Raw genomic sequence first — 19348 nt, forward strand, 5'->3', positions numbered from 1 at the left:
TTTAAATAGTTAAGATTATATTTTTCTATTGAAAAAGCTCAAGATCACATTTTTCTTTTAAAAGTAAAACTAAGGGCTTTAACACAGAAAGTGTACATACATATCTACTGTCATAAATTGTAAGCTGCTAATATAAAAATAATTACCTCAATTTAGAAGTCAGTCACTGAAATATTAACTAGTTTTATTTTTAACATACCTCAAAAAACCATTTCCAGGGATTCCTAAGTAGCTGGTCCTAGACTGAAAACTACCCTCTGAAGGTTATAATGCTCAAGTTTGAGAACCTTCTAAAGATTAGTAAAGAGTGAGATGCTTCTTTTGAAAGGAACCTTGTTTCTATCCTTTTGATTATTCTAAATGAGGATGTTTTATACCCTGATTTTCATGCATGTTACATTGTGATGACCAGGGTAAAGAAATAATGTTAAGAGGTACATGAGCTTGTTGGATCTCAAATGAGCCAAACAGGTTGGTTAGGTATCTTTTTTGCATAAGAAGTGAATATCGATCTGTTTCTTCTGACTTACTAATTACAAATCATAAAACGGTAATGACAGTGTCCAGAGAATTACTAGGAAAACCCCAGGAAAATCAGAAGTTCCCCTGTAAGAAGATGAGAGATGAAGCAGGTGGTATGTGGGAGTTGGGCTCCAGTGCCATCAGACTGGGTTTAACTCCTGCTCTCCCACTTGCAAACTGTATGAACTGGGCAACTAAGTTACTTATGTCTCTAGGCCAGTTTCCTCATCTGAAAAGGTGGTTATTAATAGTCCCAATTATTACTAGACCCTATCTCATAGGGCCTTTGTGAGAAACAACAAAATATGTGTAAAGCACTTTCCACAGAACCAGATATCTAATAAGCATGCAAAAAATATCAGCCATGATTGTCATCTTGATTTTTATTTTTTTGTGTGCCCTATTCCCTGCTTTAAAGCAGCTTTAATACTACATTTGATTCGTCAAAGGATGAAGTAAAGAAACATTCTGAAGAATGTGTAGAAAAAAGTTATTTCTTTTAATTCTTTTTTCCTAAGTATATTTAATATTTTTAAATGGCCAGTTAGGTTTTTGGAATGGATACTCTACAAAAAGCTACAGAATCAGCATTTTTGAGAAGGCTCATGATCCTTTCACTCAGTGCTTAAAGGTTATAAACTTGCAAGATGCTATTTTATTGTTGTTCCCCACCCAGAAATGCTTAATTTTTACTTTCAAAATGTAAATACTGTAACTTAAAAAACTCAAACAATTAGATACATTAAAAACTGCAGTTTTGCAGTTAAAAAGTTTGATAACCATTAAAAAAAACAGACTGAGAATAGAAAAGAAACACCATTCATTATAGTAACACTATTTGTAGCACTATAGTAAAAGGGCCCATCAGCATTTCCATTATAAACTCCATTTTTCATGGGTTACAACATTGCTGGCACAGATCCATTAGCAGTACACTTACATAAAATGTGTCAGCTTGGAACACATAGATGTTCCTAACTAATAAGTTTTGCTGCTCCCAAATAAGTAATCATTACAAAGTTAAAGTGCTAGAAACTAAAATATTCTTCCTCAAAAACCAGTCACACACAGGCACACACAAACATGTACACCATTAACAGCTGAGGAGAAAAAAATCACTTGTATTTGCATAGGGATTTTATAGGTCCCAAAATAAAATGGCAGAAAATAATATGCCTTGAAATATAGTTTAAAAGAAAAAAATACTCACAATCACATACACAGTATTGCTGCTTAGTATTCAAACTATCACTGATTTAGGATTACTGAACAATTTCAGAAGGAACCAGAAATATAAATCCCATAGTTGTTCTATCTGTGTCATTGCTGCCCTTCCCCAGCTCCTGCCATTCTCATCCCTGGCATTTCCCCATCTTGTTGTATGAGCCTTTTACATTCCTTTCCTACTGTCTTGCTAGAGCCTTCTACCAACATGCCAGGAGAAATGCCCAGCAATCTGGGCCACTATCCAGGCCCCACCCATCCTGCCTCCCCCCAGGATATAAGGAGCTTCAATGTCAAAGGGGTGGTGCTTAAAATCTAATATTGTTCAAGCTCTGGAAGCCTAGGACTCAGATCTAAAATAACTATTAGTATTATTTAGCTATATTTTGAATTAACAGGTTTTTGTGGGTTTGTCTGGGTTGTAGACACTTAGAACAATGTTCCTTTTGGAAAATGTATTCTGAATTCTACCTAAATCTCAACAACTCATTTAAAATTGAGTACAATATTACCATATGATTCAGAAATTCCAATCCTAGGTATATTCCCAAAAGAAATGAAAACAGAGATGCAGACAGGCACTTGTACACAAATGTTCATGGTAGTTAAAAGTGGAAACCCAAATATCCATCAACAGATGAATGAATAAACAAATGAGGTATAAATGTGCAACAGCATATTATTCAACCATAAAAAATAATGAAGTACTGGTACATGCTACAACATGGGTGAACCTTGAATATATGTTAAGTGAAAGAAGCCAAACACAAAATGACAAATAGTTTGATTCCACTTAGAGGAAATAACTACAATAAAGCAAATTAATAGAAAAAGTAAATTAGAGATTCCCAGGGAATTGGGGGAGAAGGAAATGGAAAGTTATTGTTTCATGAGTGCAGAATTCATGTTTAGGGTGATAAAAAAACTTCTGGAAACACACAGTGGTGATGATTATACAACAATGTGAATGTACTAAATGCTACAGAATTGTGCACTTTCAAATGGTTAATTTTATACTATATGAATTTCAAATCAGCAAAAAAATGAATATAGTCAGTATCTACAAGCATATACAAACTGAAATAGCATATAAAGTATATTTGTTCTGCAAAGAAGATGCAGTGGGGAAAGAGGACTGAGTCAAGAGCTAGAAAAGCTAAAAACCTGGGTTCAAGCCCTAACTCTACCATTGCTAATGAGATCGTCTTAAATGAGTCTGTTCCCCTAATCTGAGTTTCATCATATAAAAAACATGGGTACTAACTGCTCTGCTTAATTCTAGGCTGAGAAACAGAAAGTAAACTGAAATGTCTAACATACCAGAAAAAGGTTTTATTATAATAAATAAAAAGTTGGAATGAACTGGAACCCAAAAAGGAAAAGGATGAATACAGGCGTTCACTTTGTAACATCTCATCCCCTACGTCAGATACTAGGTTTTAGGCAAATCTTAAAACATTATTTGTGCTGGTGTAAGTTTAGAACAGTCTAGGATGATTCTTGGAGCTTATGAAGTTGGGAGGCCAACACAGTTTTGGTCTAAATCTGCAGTAGCAGACCCACTCAGGATCAGATTCTGTCCTGTGAAGTAAGAAATATAATAAGCTCCAAAGGATTCTAGATTCAATCTGTATTCTATGACTGTCTTTCAGATTATAAAGCATCTATGGTTGGAATGGGGCCATTTCAAAGCTTCACTAGTGATATGTTGGGTAGGAAGGAGAAATTTAGTCTATTTTGGTAAGAACCCTCAACAAATCAGGTTCCAAGTGCTAAAGAGGGAGAGGAAACAGGATTTATAGCTTTTTCACTAGTGGCACAAGTTTTCTTGTATAGTAACATCGAATTTATCCAACACAATCAGGGAAGGTGGTTAAGTTTCATTTGTTTGGAAAATAAAAAAGGAAATCTGTCTCCTTGAAACATTTAAAGGGAATAGTTACAAATATATTACAAATATTATTCAGTCAGTAATTACATATTTAATATAGCTAACATAGCTAATATTTTCAAAATCCCCTAGAAACCCAAGAAAAAAATGCAAATATAAAACAATACATTGGTTTATAGGTCCATGCTGAATTCATACAAGTATATAGGTATAAGTCTGAGCCATGCATGTAACTTGTTAGGGGAATGATATACATGGTCTACACATTCTGGTGTAGCAAGAAGAATCCTGTATGATAGGATCCTAGTAGTCTGAATTCTAATCCAATGTCTACCATGTGGTGATCTGTTTGATCTTGAGCATTTCCTATGCCTCTGTCTCCTCATCTATATAATGAGAATATTAAGTAATAGGTTTTTCTAAAAAAGTATTTTTGGTTTTAAATTTTAAGTAGTAGAACCTTTTTTTTTCAAATGAACTGTTCCAAAAAGCCCACTATTTCAGATAAATAAACTCAGAGTCACTCTATTTGAAGGAAGGCAAGGAATCCAGATGCCTGTCTGCTTTCTGCTCCCTTATTGTCCTAGAAGCCCCTGAGGTGCCTCTGAAGAAGATTTAGGACTCCAGAGAACACAGTATGAAATCCACTGTCCCAGATAAAGCCTAAGGTTTCTTCCTGTTCTAATATGTTCTGATTTCACTAATCTATGCATTTTCAAATGCCCCATAAAATACTTATTTTGGAGATTTCTTTTATTTTAAATATATTTTTGAAGAATAGAGAAAAAAAGTTCAGGAAAGCTTCCCAATCCTAAATCATGTTAATCTTCTTTATTTTAACACTGCCATAAAATTAAAGCAATTAATTAGATTACAGGAATGAATTTTCCACTTGTATTTTTTGACTTTTTTTTCTTAATATTACTTACTTATTATTTGGTATGAATGATTTATTTCACATTTTAATTTCTTTGTAAGGGCAGCATTTTACACACACACACAGAGTTCCTTTTTACACACACACACACACACACACACACACACACACACACACACAACTTCCTTTCCAGTTGCTTATTATGCTGTTGGATCCATTCAATCACCATGGGCAATCAGCATCAAATGCCAATCTGCCCTCTGGTTAGGAGCTAACTTGCTGCCCTAACCCATCTTTACAAACCTTGCTACACCTTAATCCTTTCAAATGCAACTGTGACACAAAGTATTACAGACTTTTAAAAACCTGTTCTCCTGAAAAAAAAAATTGTGGAGCATCAGTAACCAGATAGTATTCTCAAATTTCAGTGATCTAGTCCATGGAGCCGTCCCCTATGCACAGTGCTCTGTTTCATGCAGTACATGGCTTTAGCTGGCCAAATCTTTTTTTTCCCCAATGAATCAGTAGAACAGTAAAGATCTTACTTTTTTTTTAAGCAGTGGCATATCAATGAGGCACAGATGTGTATTCCAACTCTGCATGGATGAGCACACTGTTCAATAGTGCTGGCTCACACGGTATCAGGGCGAGTTATCACTTCCCATGAAGGCACTCTTATCACCAGGGCCCAGAGAGGTGGCTGCAAATCGCAGCCTTTTTATTTTCAAGGCAGTTTTGCTGAACATTCAGGCTTCAAAGATTCACACTTCCAAAACTCTATAAGAGTTTGTGAACGCTCAATTTGCCAAAACTGTTTACAGTGTAATTGGGCACCGTACCTGTGTCCATGAGATAGCGAAGGCGCTTCTCCACCAGCGCGGCACGGGTGTCAATTTGCTTTTGCTCATTCTCTAGTGCTGCCAATTCTCCTACAACATACTGACTGGTGTCTTTGAACCCTTTCTGTTAACAAGAACAAACAGGAAGGAAAAAAAAATCACTTGTAAGTTGCATTTTTCCTTTCTACAAACATTTAGTAAAGCACTTACCTAGAGAACCAAATACACCCTTAGTATCACCCTTAGTACCAAAAAGCAACTCTCTGTAATTCAAGAAATTTTCATATGTATTATATAACAAACTTTTGTAAATAGAGAACTCTTCAGCTGTTTACTAGTATGTTTATAATTTCACAGCCAGATTTGCCAGATTTTAAAAGTTAATGCTAAGTTTAAAAAAAATTTCTCTTAGAGTTAAGTCAGTTATTTCAGATTATCCCAGATTTTAAAGTTACCATTGGCATTTATTCTGTTAACAGACAGAAGATAATTTTCCCCTTTGTGATTATCAAAACAAACATCAATGATACTTTTAACTCAAAAGTATAATACACAAAAATGGAGTTTTACTAAAGAATTGACCTTGAAAGTATCCATCCTAAGAGAATCAGATAAATTTGTTCTATGGAAATATAAAATTAAAGAGATGGTTTTTTTTCAAAATGATTATATTATTTAAAATACTTTAAAAATGACAAAAAGGGAAGTTCACAATATCTCCAGTTTTCCCTCCAGCTGGCTTCTGTACTTTAAAATGACATTCTGTTGATGTATTACTAATTATTACAGTTGTAAATAGTGACCTGACAGGTGGTTTCAAACCTTGCTACACAGGATCTAATAAAACTCATATATTGATTTGGTTAATCTTCCATTTAGCCAAGTTTGAATTTTAATTTGAAAATTTACTTTTTATAACCATCCATGTTTAAAAATATATGTATATATAACATATATTTACATATATGTGCCAGTATACCTTTAATTTTTACAATCATATTATAAATTTAAATCATTAAAGTCAGGGTTATTTATAGTATAGTCGTAAAAACTGATTAATTATGGCTCCCTTTGAATTACCTATTTACCTTTTAACATTTTTGGGGCTAAGAGACCTAATTAGCTAAGAAATATTGAAGAACTTATTAAGTGATTATTCTTACCACCACCACTGCTATCATAAGCACTTAAAGCATTACTCAGAGAAATAAATGTGAACAACCCTCTTCTGTCAAATCCCTTCCCTACCTAGCATATTAATCTCTTAGAAGCTATAAGGAATTATCTTTCATTACTCCTTAAACAAGAAATAAAATCAAGAATTACATTAATTATGAGTATATTTTAGAATTCTCATGATTAATAAATATGTCTAACTATATGTATGACTTACATACCTTTTGAAGTGGTAAATAATTTGTACTCATATGTGACCTCAATTTATACCAACTTATTGTTAAATTGATTATGGCAGTTGACTAATTTACAGTTAAAATATTTTAAGAAGTCATAAAACTAAATTTCTGGGGATAGTTCTATTTTAAAAGTCACTGTATTTTTAAAAAAAATATACAAAATGGGTATTCTTTCAGCTCAATACAAAATGTAACAGAAAAAAAATTACAATAACAGAATAAATGCCAACGGTAACTTTAAAATCTGGGATAATCTGGTGAATGCTTCTTGAATCTATCTGCCAGACAGCAGAGCATTTTCAAAAAGGATGTTTTCTTTTCTCATTCCCATATAGACAAGAAATTTTCACACTGTTTTTCCATAATGATTGTACTAGTTTACATTCCAAATATAGAGACAAAACAAATATAGTAGTTTACAAAGACAATACAAAAAAAAATATATAAGGAAGCAGAAGTGATAAGCAGCACATAAACTTCATTGCTCTTACTGATTGGTTCAGTTAAAAATAGAAAGAAATTACATAATCAGGTTTCTTTAGTGTGAGTACTCAGTATAGTTAAGTATTCTGTAACTTGAAAGTTATACCAAATACTTCATCAGGATTATCAGTGAGCTCTTTTTTTCTAGCTCATACCTTTTCAGGTCTTCTAAAGCAAGCAACTTAAAACGAGATTTTAGAGTCCTAAAATGTAGCTGGTGACTCAGAGTGTACTTGTAAGGATTTTAAAATCCAACAAAGACTATCTTAACACTGAAAACAATGAAAATATTTAGAAAAACTGTAGATAATTTAAAAAGTAGTACTATTAAAGAGAGCTATGCTTCCAGACAAAAATTCAAGTTAAAACTTGTTCTTCCTGCTTCTGTCCCGCAGCTGTCCATCAAAAGCAGCTTTCTCCCTGCGGTCTATCAAATATTTCCCTCACAAATCAATTTTACACATGATCAGCCCATACCCCTACTGAGCTGAACCTCCCCGTTAATTAAGTGAAGAAATTACCATATATATTATATTAATGCAAACATCATTCAGCTAGTAATTCACGGCTGATCTGGATAATGGAAAGGTTGAACACCCATTAACCCAAGCCAACAAAATGGGTTGGCTGAGAAATTCTAGCAGGTCTCATGTGACTTTTCCCTCTAACTGCAGCTCTGCGGTATCTGCTATTGTAATAATTAAAATCCTCCCGGTAGATCAATACTGGAATCTCTTTATGGGAAGTGCCCTGATGGAAATGTCTCAAGGAAACTGGGGCTGTGGAACTCTGAAAAATTCATTTTTTTTTATCTGACAATTATCACCACACTGCAGACTAATTCAACAGTGCACCCCTCTCACTCTGCTTTGAATGCACTGGAGATTGACATCTTAAAAAACCTAACATCTCATTTTAACAAATAAAGGCACTATTTCCACATACAGTTTGGAATTATCAGCAATCATGAAACCACACAAAAAATTAATATACATTAAGCACTTCATCTTCTGATGGCTTCCTCTGAGTTTCAGTTATCGCTGCCTTCTCCTCATTTCCTTTCTTTGTATCTTCCTGTATTGATCTCTGCCTTTTCATCTCTTAAAAAAAAAGAGGAAAGGCATGTAAAATTATTATAAAGCTTGATATTTGTGTATTGAAATGTAGATTTACATTACCAGCTTTCATATATATATATACACATATATATAAAACAAACACTACATATATATATATATATATATATATATATATATATATATATGTAGATAAATAACAAGAAAGATGGGAAAACATTTTAGAAAGTATTCCTGTATTCCTACCTGGTCTATTCTCAATATATTGGCTGAAAGACTGAAGTTGAGTTTTTCTGACTGTAGAATCTTTGCTGAACACAACAGGATTTCTAAAACGTTCTGTTGTTTTTTGTAATCGTTCAGTCCGGAGATCTTCTGTGCCATTCTAAAAGTAAAACAACACATAGTAAGAGAGTCCTGATCTCATAAACATAAAAATACACATTAGTAAGGCAACTTTTACTGATTTAGGATAACAATGATTTAGAAACTTTTTGCAAGAAAAAGATTTTAAAGCACTTTCAACAGCTCAACTGCAAGTTCTGTTGCCTGTAATCATAAACTTTGGGACACATGGTTTTACTCTTGATAGCTTTGATACAAACGTGTCTTCCCCCAGTGATACATATCATTTAAAAGCCACGTTGCCTCCTATTTCTCCCACTATACTGTGTCATCGGTTTGTACAGCCCCACAGACTTGTATGACAACAAGAACTAGTTTCTTATTTTATGTCCATTGAGATAAACCACTAATGCTGGATGAAGGCTAAAAGGTAGGATTATAATACTACCCCACTGAACTGCATTTCATCAGCTATAACTTTCCAAAGCCAGATTTGTAAGTAAGCCCTTTACAGCTAAGGAAACTACAATTATCTTTTCCGGAGCTTCCTATGTTAATACTGGTAACAAATTCAAATGGTTCTATCAACAAGAAATATCCCAGAAGACTGAACCACTGCAGTGTGTGGAAGCTGCAGATACCGAGGTGCTGTGTACCAAACAAATATTTCATTTTATACCTAATCTTTTATTATTTTTATTAAGTGTTTTGAAAGTAAATAGGGAAAGGCTAAGATGCATGACTAATAGCTAAGCCTGCTGAATGCTGAAACTGGTTATCAAAAGCTACCAAGACTTTGCCCTTCCTCTGCATTGAGACAATCGGTAATGAGGAAGCCCTCCAATGGCCTATTCTCTAGCCTCAAGGAGGCCTGGGATACAGAATCCTCAGGGGAAGGTAACAGTTTATCCTTTTCCACAAACACAGAATGCCTCATTTATAAATGTGTAAACTGCATTTTATTAAAAAAAATAAAAACCCAAATCAATGTTGAAAGCTTCAAGAGAACAGATGGACTCTATATGTTCTTTATAAACACCATTTTCAAAATCTTAACTAATAGGATTCATACAAAGAAAAGCTGTTTAAAGCACATCTTTTGTTGGAATAACTTTAAAGACTACTATTTAAGAGTGTTTTGGAAAACAAAACCAATTTTATCTATACAGATAAAGCATAATAATGCAAGTAACACTTTTATTTTTTTTAAGTTATCTAATACATTTATCATTAACATCATGCTTATAATATCCTAGCCATATAGCTATGATACAAACAATTTTGGCTTTTATTCTATTTTTTTTTTAAAGAAAAATAGAGCTCTACTGTTATAACTATCCAATGGTCTAAAATTCAAGTCTTTACCAAAATAAACAAACATAGCTAAATTTTTTTAGGCCTGGCAACATGCTAAAATATCAGTGTGATTAGCCAGCAAATCCCATCTTAAGAAACCTTTTTATGACTAGGGACTTCTGCCACTTTACAAATGTATTCCTCTAAACCCACTAATTCAGTTAGCCTTTTCAATCTATTGTATTATTCTTAGGCCAGCTTCATTCTGCATTAAATCCACTGCAGAAAGCTAAATTGAACGCAAAAAAATCAGACGTGATCCAGGCTTCCTTTTGTTCAAAGATAGAGACCAAAAGTCCTCTGGTGCTGCCACACACTTTCATCACCAATTTATAGAAACTGACAATATAGGGGAAAAGCAATGAAAGTCATTGTTTTGGGACTTCAAAGCATCTCTGTGTCAGGGGAAGGAAATCCTTTCAGTCAGCGGGGCAGTCCCCATAGTCCGCAGGTGGGTGAAAAGTTATACAGGACTGGAAGTGCCCTAAAGCTAGAGAAATAGTAATCACTGTGAGGAAAGTGGGGGAACATGTGGGTGGGAATAATATAAACAGTCTAATAATATTCTTATAATGTGGCATTTTGACTAAACTGTTATACAAGGTAAGATGCATAATGGCACAAAACACATGCAAGTTATCTTAAACATTTATATTCACTCCCATTACCATTTTTAGGTGTGATGATTCTTATAAATAACATACATTTAGTTCTTGTAAATAGGCAGGAGTTTGAGGATTATTTAAAAAATATGCTAGAATAGTCTTAACAATATTCTTCTTAGCAAAAATACATACATATACAACTCAAGAATAGTTTCCATATTGCTTCTATTTTTACTTGAAACAGCAATTTAAAGTAGTAGTTTCCCTGAAAAATAGTATATGAATACTGATTACCATATTGATATATTTATTGGCTATTTAATACAAAATTTTTAAATTTTTTTTTGGACAAGGTCTTGCTCTACCCCCTTACTAGAGTTCAGTGACATGATCACCACTCACTGTAGCCTTGAACTCCTGGGCTCAGGCAATCCTACCACCTCAGCCTCCTAAGTAGCTGGGACTACAGTCGTGCACCACTACGTCTGGCTGTTTTACTTTTAGTAGCAAGGTCTCATATATGTTGCCCAGGTTGGTCTCGAACTCCTAATTCTCCTGCCTTGGGCTCCCAAAGTGCTAGAATTGCAGGCATGAGCCACCACACCAGGCCAGTAAAAATTTCTTATACCTTAATATTGGTGAAGAATTTGGTAAAAAATTGTTTTTAGAATTACAAACTGCCAGGAGAAACTAGAAGACACAGATACTAAGCCAAATGTTTTAAACGAGTAAGACTTACCTTCATGTCCTGCTCTGAGCTCTCAGTTACAGCTTTCTGGGCAGCACTGGAGGATGAATTTGCCACCTGTGGCTGAACTTCTAGGAGCTTCTTCAGCTTCAAGTCCACCAACTTACTGTTTTGTTCTGTTAAATATGCAAATACCATGAATAACTGAGTGAGATGCATTTAGATATGTAGGCTGTCAATTTTAGGCAAGCTCAGAAAGGTATTACTATATTTTAAAAGAAAGAAGAAAAGGATATTAGTAGATTAGATGCATGAAAAACCCTTTACATATGTATATTTCCCCCACCAAAATCATTCCCTTTAAAGAATACAGTCAACATTTCTAAAGAAAACTTAGTTTTACAATAAATAGTAGCTAATGCTTACCTAAAAACCTAAGCCTCTATGTGAGAGAGAGATATATATATATAAGCATTGTATGTTATACATAATAAAACAAGCTATTATAACAAACTAGATATTTAAAAGAAGAGATAGATTTCATTTGGGATACTATTTTATAGTTTTAATTGTTTTAGTAAATTAGACTTATAAATGCCATATTAAAACAAGTTCTTAACATCATCTTAGATAGTCGTCATATATATAATATTAGAATCCAGTGTTTATATATGTACCTATATGACCAGCACTGAAACAGGGTATAAGTTTACAAATACCCTCTGCTTAGACGGCGGAAATACAATAAAGATTGTTATATTTTAAATGTGATATATATATTCACATAGAATGTATTACTGTGTATTAATCTTTCATAATAAAATAGTTCAAAATGAGTAGAAATGCAACTAAATCTTAAATTAATAAAAGGCAACTCTTTAATAAAATGGTTGCAATAGATATGTCCACCATTGGGTGGATGATATTTTTCATAAAGATTAATAACTTTTCTAATTATAAGACTCTTAATAAATGCTATTGTCATTACTTTCATGCAAATTGGTCAGTTTATATTGCAAGGCTTCTCTTTTAAACAATATCTGATGAACTATGGTCAAATCAAGATAAAGATTAAACAATTTATTATTAAAACATTATGACATATACATATGAAAAAAATTTAGGGGGAAAATAAAGCAAGGATAAAAATTGTAATATATTCCATGGGCTTCCAGATTCTAGTTTGCATTCCTATTTCTTACTGCCACAAAATAAACCATAAAACTGAATTGGGAGGCCTGTCTACTTACATGCCAACACTTACTGGCATGCTTGGGAGCCATAAACAATTTATTAGTTAACTCCAAAGAGGAAGGCTGAGATGTGTCTTTTTTGGAAAATATTAAGCAGAAAGAAAGTTTTTAAAAAGGACAAGAGTCAAGCCTGTTAGGACTAAAATTAACAAATGTTTAAATTGTCCCCCAAAGTTGCTACAGCTGAAACTAGAAAATTCTCCCCTTACTTTACCTAAGAAATGGTTAATGTTTCCCGTGTTACTAAACTACTGTAGAATCAGGACATCTACATCGCATATTGTTACTGATTTTATACTTCCATAAATTGAATATTAAAAAATTCAATCCTGTACTTAGGGATGTCCTCAGCATTAAAAAGATGTTATTAGTTTCTGATAAAGCCTTTGGTGGTGGTTATGGTGGGAAGGTGACTAAGCAACAACAACGTTTTCAAAAAGAAAAATCAAACCTAACCAAGTTCGACAGTATTTTAAACAGAAAGAAGTAAAATGTAGTTCTAATTTTGGGTTAAACATTTAAAAAGTTTACTTAAATATTAGCATTCTTTTAGACTTGCACAATTATAAATACACTGACTTCTATTTAGTAATAGTTTAACACCAGGCCATGAAGGAGCTACTGACAAAAGGGCATATGATTTCTTGAGCATTCATTATAGGAAAACCATGGTCACCTGTTTCTTGAAATAATAGTATATTTCTAACAGGGAAAGAAACAGAGCAGCTTAGCATTGCAGGGGAATTCCAGGGATAGGAAAAAGAATGCTCTCACTCCCTTTAGCTTTTTACAGGAAAAGAGAAATGTTAGCGACTTTGCCTCCTTCTTTTAAGTCTAAAGAAATCACCAAATACTTTTTATTGCTATAAGGATTCAATTCAAAAAGCATTTATGAAACCCCTCAGGTATACAAGGTACTGGATTGCTACTTGCTGCTGGCTTATAAAGGCAATGCATTTGAAACACTCACCTATTAAAAACCACCAGCAAGTATCTTTAAAAGAACTTACAAAGGTCCATTGCCAAAATGATTTATTGATATAAGACATAAGATTAATTTAACAGCAGTCTATACAAAGTGTCTTATTGTAATCGAAGTATCTGTAAAATCATTTACTAGAGTAATATTGAAGTATTTAAGGTAAGCACACAATCTGCAAAATAATATTACAACTAAGACTATAATTATAAGCTAAATAAGAAAATCTGATCCCATGGTTTAGACTTACATGTGGAATATATACCTTACAACATCACACCCAAATATTTAAGCTGAGAAGGGAACCAACTATTGAAAGCCTACAGATTGTCTCACATAACATAAAACATAATAGTGAATCTTAGCAATAAGAGAACGCAAACTACAATTTGCCATTCCAATGTTATTGCTAATTTTAACATTCAACCTAAAACAAAATAACATAAAATTGACGGAAGGTGGATTCAGCTAAATGGTTTATGAGGCTATAAGATGTAATAAAACTATAAAATAAATTATTATTGAGATAATAAAAATATAACCATAAAGTTTGCCATGCAGCAGGATACAAAACATTTATAATTTAAAATTACCGGGAGTATCAAGGTCATTTTCTAAGTTAGAAAGTTCATCTCCACCTCCTACAACAAAGCCTTCAGGAATCTCCTCGTTAGTATCTATCTCAATATTATCATTTTCATCTGTAGGAACATGTAGCAATAATGTTAGTATATTATTTATATTTTATATCATTCATCCAAAACACTAAAGAAGAAAAACCAGTATTTTAGTGATGGTTATTCAAATTCAGGTCTGACACAGATAAGCAAGTTAAGAAATCAGTTTTAAGTCACTTTTTCACTACTGGATTAACATTTATATTTTACATTCATATGTCAAACATGAATTATCACATCAAAGCAGACGCAAAGGTTTTGACAATTTGCCACACGCTGTTTCTGAATCACTGAGCTCATTGAGTTCCTGTATTTTAGTGTAATCTATAGGTAACTTTAAAAATGGCACACAAAAATAAAGTTGGTTTGGTGACAAAGTCATCAAATATTTCTAAATTTCACATTTTTATCAGATTATTAGATTTGAATGCATAAATAAGCACACATTCCTTATAAGCTTTATATGTCATTTTTGTGAACACAAATGCTTTTATGCTTTTAATGAAATATTATCATAAAAATGTTATAGATAGATTAAGAGTGAGACTAGCATATACAGTGCCTTTATACAATGGAAAGTTCAAAAACAACTAATACAATAAATCTTGGAAGAGCAAAAGCTGGGAAAAATTATGAATCAAAATTAAATACATGGGAATGAGAAAGTCTTACATAACTTTTTATATCCTTAGTAAAATGTTTCAGGTCATAGTTAATAAATGGAGTCAATTTTGACATTAAAGATTTTTAGTAGATATTTTTCTTCTCCAAATCCTAGTGATAAAATTGGTTAAGTAATTTTGAATTCTACACATTTGAAAAGGTATAGCAGCAATTTTAGTTGCATATTAGAGATTTAGCTTTAATTTCTATCCAACAGACAGGCAATGCACCTTTTGGAGAAATAGCTGTGTAGCCCTGGGATTTAAAGAATACCCCTACTAATCTGCAACTCATTTTTCTGTAATTGGCCAATTTTTATTCATAGTGTGGTATTCCAAAGATTTTTTTTTCCAATTGAGAAATTCCAAAATTCTACAGTGAGGCTTAATCCTTCAACATCTGTCCCCTTCTGAAACTGTCCATCTTTAGATTTGATTTTTGGCTTCCTAAGTAAATGCTTAGTATGAGCATTAATACTAATAACCATAGTTTACATTTATTGAAGACTTCCCATCTACTGTGTAAACCATTTTGGAGAAGAAAACAACAAAGAAAAAAGACTGAGAAATGCAGCCCCCACACTAGGGGGAAAAACATAGAGATAAAAACATTGTTAAGTGCTTTCAGAGAAATAGCTAAGGCATTATATGTGGCTTTATTATTTAATCTCAATCACTTGGGAGATCTTTTCTAATCAACTGTGCTCAGCCCAACTATTTGACTCATTTCATAGAAGTGGGCATCTTCAATTTCACTATCCCCAAAATTTGTAGTTTAGCAAATAGGGTAACAAATATTTTCTGTGTGTCAAAAAGGTGTTCAGAACACTTCCTCAGCATTATGCTGTGTCAGAGACAGCTTCCCTTAATAGCTTTTAGAGATCTAGTGCAGTATTTTTTTGCTGCCAATAAGCCCACACTGATGATTACTGAATATAATTAATTTAGAGTGAGAGTACAGAATTCAACATTCATTCATTTATTTATTCAAGAAACTTCTAGTGTGTACTGTATACACAATATGCAAAACACTGCCAGATGTTGAGGAGATACAAAGTTGTATGGGACATTTATTATGCCTTAAAGGCATATTCAAGGGACTATAATACCATGTATGGTGGGAGTTATTGGGTGAAAATAAGATACAGAACAAATTCAAAAGATAAAGAGATTATTCTTTGACAGTGACACAGTTCTTTCTTAGAAGCGCTAACCTTTAAATTAGGTCTTGAGAAATGTATAGCATTTCAAGAGGTACAACTGAGGGGAGGGCATTACAGGCATGAAAGCAGGAACGGGTAGGTTATGTTCAGAGAACAGTGTAAAGTCCTATTTGGCTCAAGCATACTTAAAGAGAAATAACAGAAGGTAGGACTTGAAAGACAAAACTACAGAGAGCCTACAGAGAGTCTTGAAGGACAGAACAGGAAGTTTAACTTTTACTTGGTAGGAATGTAGAGATACTGGTGCTCTAACATGATCAGTACTGTGCTTTAGAAGATTAATTTAACAGCAATCTCCAAAAGCAGTTTTCAACCAAAGTACTTTATTGTAATCAGTTGTATAACTGATAATTTGTATAATAATATAAGTTGTATAATAAGTAGGTATAACTTATTAGTAGTAATATAAGTAGTGAAGTTTATGTCTTTTGTGACTTAGAGCAGCTCCAATAATTATTTCTATAATATCACTGTTGCTTACATTCTCATATGCCTTCTTGTGTGAAAGCAAAAGTGGTCTAGGGACTGTGCATATGAGAGCCCTATGCACATGACACCATCTTCATGCAAAAATGCTGACCTAAATGTTGGACTGGAGAACAGAAAGGCTATAGTCAAGAAATGCAGGTTGAAGACTGTTATAACCCCCAGGCAAGCAGTATGGAGAGCCTAACCTAGGATGAAAGAATTGGGGGTAGGTATGATGTAATTTAGAAATCAAATGGATGTTGGGTTGTAGAAGAAGGGATACTAAGGAGAGTAAGGGTGAGAATGACATCAGAATCAACTGTCCAGCCTGAGTGACTAGAATGATGGCATTGCCATGAAAAAAAATACGTAAGTCTGGAAATGTTAATGTATATGGGTTCTTTCAGATTCCAGGGATACTCAGAAAATGGTACTTCCTTTCTGTACCCATTTATACAATGCTAGGTTCCTATAAGATGTTTAACAGGTGCCATTTAGACTACCACTCACTAGTAATGCTGAGTGGGTTAACTCAATGTTCATGTATGTACTGCTAACCTTAGATAAAAGGATTACTATTTGGGAGGGCAAGAGTAAAAATTGATCTATACAGCTCAGGTTTTCTTAAGAATGGGTTTCTACTTTCCATTCCTTAAGTTTTACAATGAACTTTGAATTCTTCTCAACCGTTAATGTTACATATTTCCTAACACCTGTAAGAAATGCTCTAACTGCATTCTTACAGAACTAAAGCACATGTGCACGTGTGTGTTTAAAGATACTACATATATATTTATTTATGTATTATATTATCTTTAAACACACACATGCACATGTGCTTTAGTTCTGTAAGAATACAGTTATATATCTTTATGGTTAACCAATGAAAACCCAGTAGGTGAACAAGGCAGAAAGTAAACTAAAGATCCATTACACAACAGAAGCTGGTTTGCAAGTATGCTATGTACTGGGTTTGCAAGAAAAGGTAAAAGGGGATTAGATATGCATTGAATGTGAAAGTGCATTCCAGCAGACACTGCACAGCACTGTAAGTAAAATAGATATCCCAGCAGCTTGGTCAATTAGGCCAGTCTTATATTTTTCATTTATAGATAAATTGAATGAAACCAAGATACCTGGTAACAGTTGAGAGAGAGAGAGAGAGAGAGAGAGAGAGAGAGAATATCTGCATTTTTTTATTTTTATTTTTTTTTTTGAGACGGAGTTTCGCTCTTGTTACCCGAGCTGGAGTGCAATGGCACGATCTTGGCTCACCGCAACCTCCGCCTCCTGGGTTCAGGCAATTCTCCTGCCTCAGCCTCCTGAGTAGCTGGGACTACAGGCACGCGCCACCATGCCCAGCTAATTTTTTGTATTTTTAGTAGAGACGGGGTTTCACCATGTTGACCAGGATGGTCTCGATCTCTTGACCTCGTGATCCACCCGCCTCGGCCTCCCAAAGTGCTGGGATTACAGGCTTGAGCCACCGCGCCCGGCCTATCTGCATTTTTTTAAACAGAAAATGAAGTTATCATTAAAAGCATACTTAAAAATTCCAAAAAATTTTTCCACTTATGACTTTTAAAATTCTCAACGAAGGTCCCCATAAAATTCATTATTTTTGAAGTTATTCTATAGAAATTAAACAAAAGATAGGAAATACAATACATATGTTATTAATAGAAGCTGAAAATAAAAATTATTGAAAGACTAAGATTTTATTTCAGCTCAATAAATTTATTTTCCATAACTGAAATAATAAGGATCATACAGACATTCTCTTTCCTTTTTTTTTTTTTTTCTTTTGAGACAGAGTCTTGCTCTGTTGCCCAGTCTGGAGTGTAATAGTGTGATCTCTGCTCACCACAACCTCTGCCTCCTGGGTTCAAGGGATTCTCTTGCCTCAGCCTCCAGAGTAGCTAGGATTACAGGTGCACACCACCACGCCCAGCTAATTTTTTGTATTTTTAGTAGAGATGAGGTTTCACCATGTTGGCCAGGCTGGTTTTGAACTCCTGACCTTGCGATCTACCCACCTCGGCCTCCCAAAGTGCTGGATAACAGGTGTGGGCCACCACACCCAGCCCATGAAGACATTCTCATGAGCAAAATTAAAAAAAAAAATTCTTCATCTGAAATGCTAAACAAAGTACACTACTTTATCTACATAAAAAAGAGGCAAAAATGTCAGTTTAAAGTTAAGCAAACCTAAACTAAACCAAAGTGATAAGCTATGGAATAAATAATAACAAACTATGTATCATATATAATATACTTTATAATATATAACACATGTGATATATGGCATGATATATAATATCATCTTAAAACAAGGCAGTCACCTTCTTTGCAAATGTGTCCATAGACCATTAACAAAAATTTATTATGCATTTGGCCAACATAAAACATTTATAAATTCCCAAAGCAGAAATTTAGGCCCTATTCCCTGACCACAATACTATACAACTAAAACCAATAATACTAAACTTTATCAATATATGTACCTTGTCAGGTAAGATTCATACAACCCTCAAGTTTATTAGATAGAATGAGGATTTTACAATGAGGCCATCACAGGTCTACAATTACAAAATGATGCAAAAATGAAAAAAACATGTGTAATACACTACCTGATTTTCTCATTAGCCCCACAAGTACGTCAAAGAGAAGATATGTGAAAGCTAGGCTGTAGCTACTAGGAGAGGTGTGATTCTGTTATTTACACAAGAATTAGGCTATTTCCGGTTGCAACAGGATGCAAGTCT

The 19348-nt window shown here is 33.7% G+C and overlaps 1 protein-coding gene across 15 annotated transcripts in view; it reads right to left on the minus strand.

Annotated features, from left to right (window-relative positions):
* Positions 1 to 19348, minus strand: part of EHBP1 (EH domain binding protein 1) — a 336986-nt gene that overhangs the window by 43775 nt on the left and 273863 nt on the right. For 9 of the 15 annotated variants that reach the window (XM_032291989.1, XM_032291990.1, XM_032291996.1 and 6 more), the window contains 5 exons: positions 14147 to 14254; positions 11373 to 11497; positions 8574 to 8712; positions 8245 to 8351; positions 5354 to 5477 (listed from right to left, as the gene is read on the minus strand). In XM_032291989.1, coding sequence (XP_032147880.1) covers positions 5354 to 5477; positions 8245 to 8351; positions 8574 to 8712; positions 11373 to 11497; positions 14147 to 14254 — 603 coding nt within the window. The remainder of the gene's footprint in view (positions 1 to 5353; positions 5478 to 8244; positions 8352 to 8573; positions 8713 to 11372; positions 11498 to 14146; positions 14255 to 19348) is intronic. The other 6 variants (XM_032292002.1, XM_032292000.1, XM_032291999.1 and 3 more) reach the window with 1 other exon arrangement.

The sequence above is a fragment of the Sapajus apella genome, unplaced genomic scaffold (assembly GCF_009761245.1).
Source record: "Sapajus apella isolate SASKATOON/1434 unplaced genomic scaffold, GSC_monkey_1.0 scaffold26, whole genome shotgun sequence".
In the NCBI taxonomy this organism is placed as follows: Eukaryota; Metazoa; Chordata; class Mammalia; order Primates; family Cebidae; genus Sapajus; species Sapajus apella.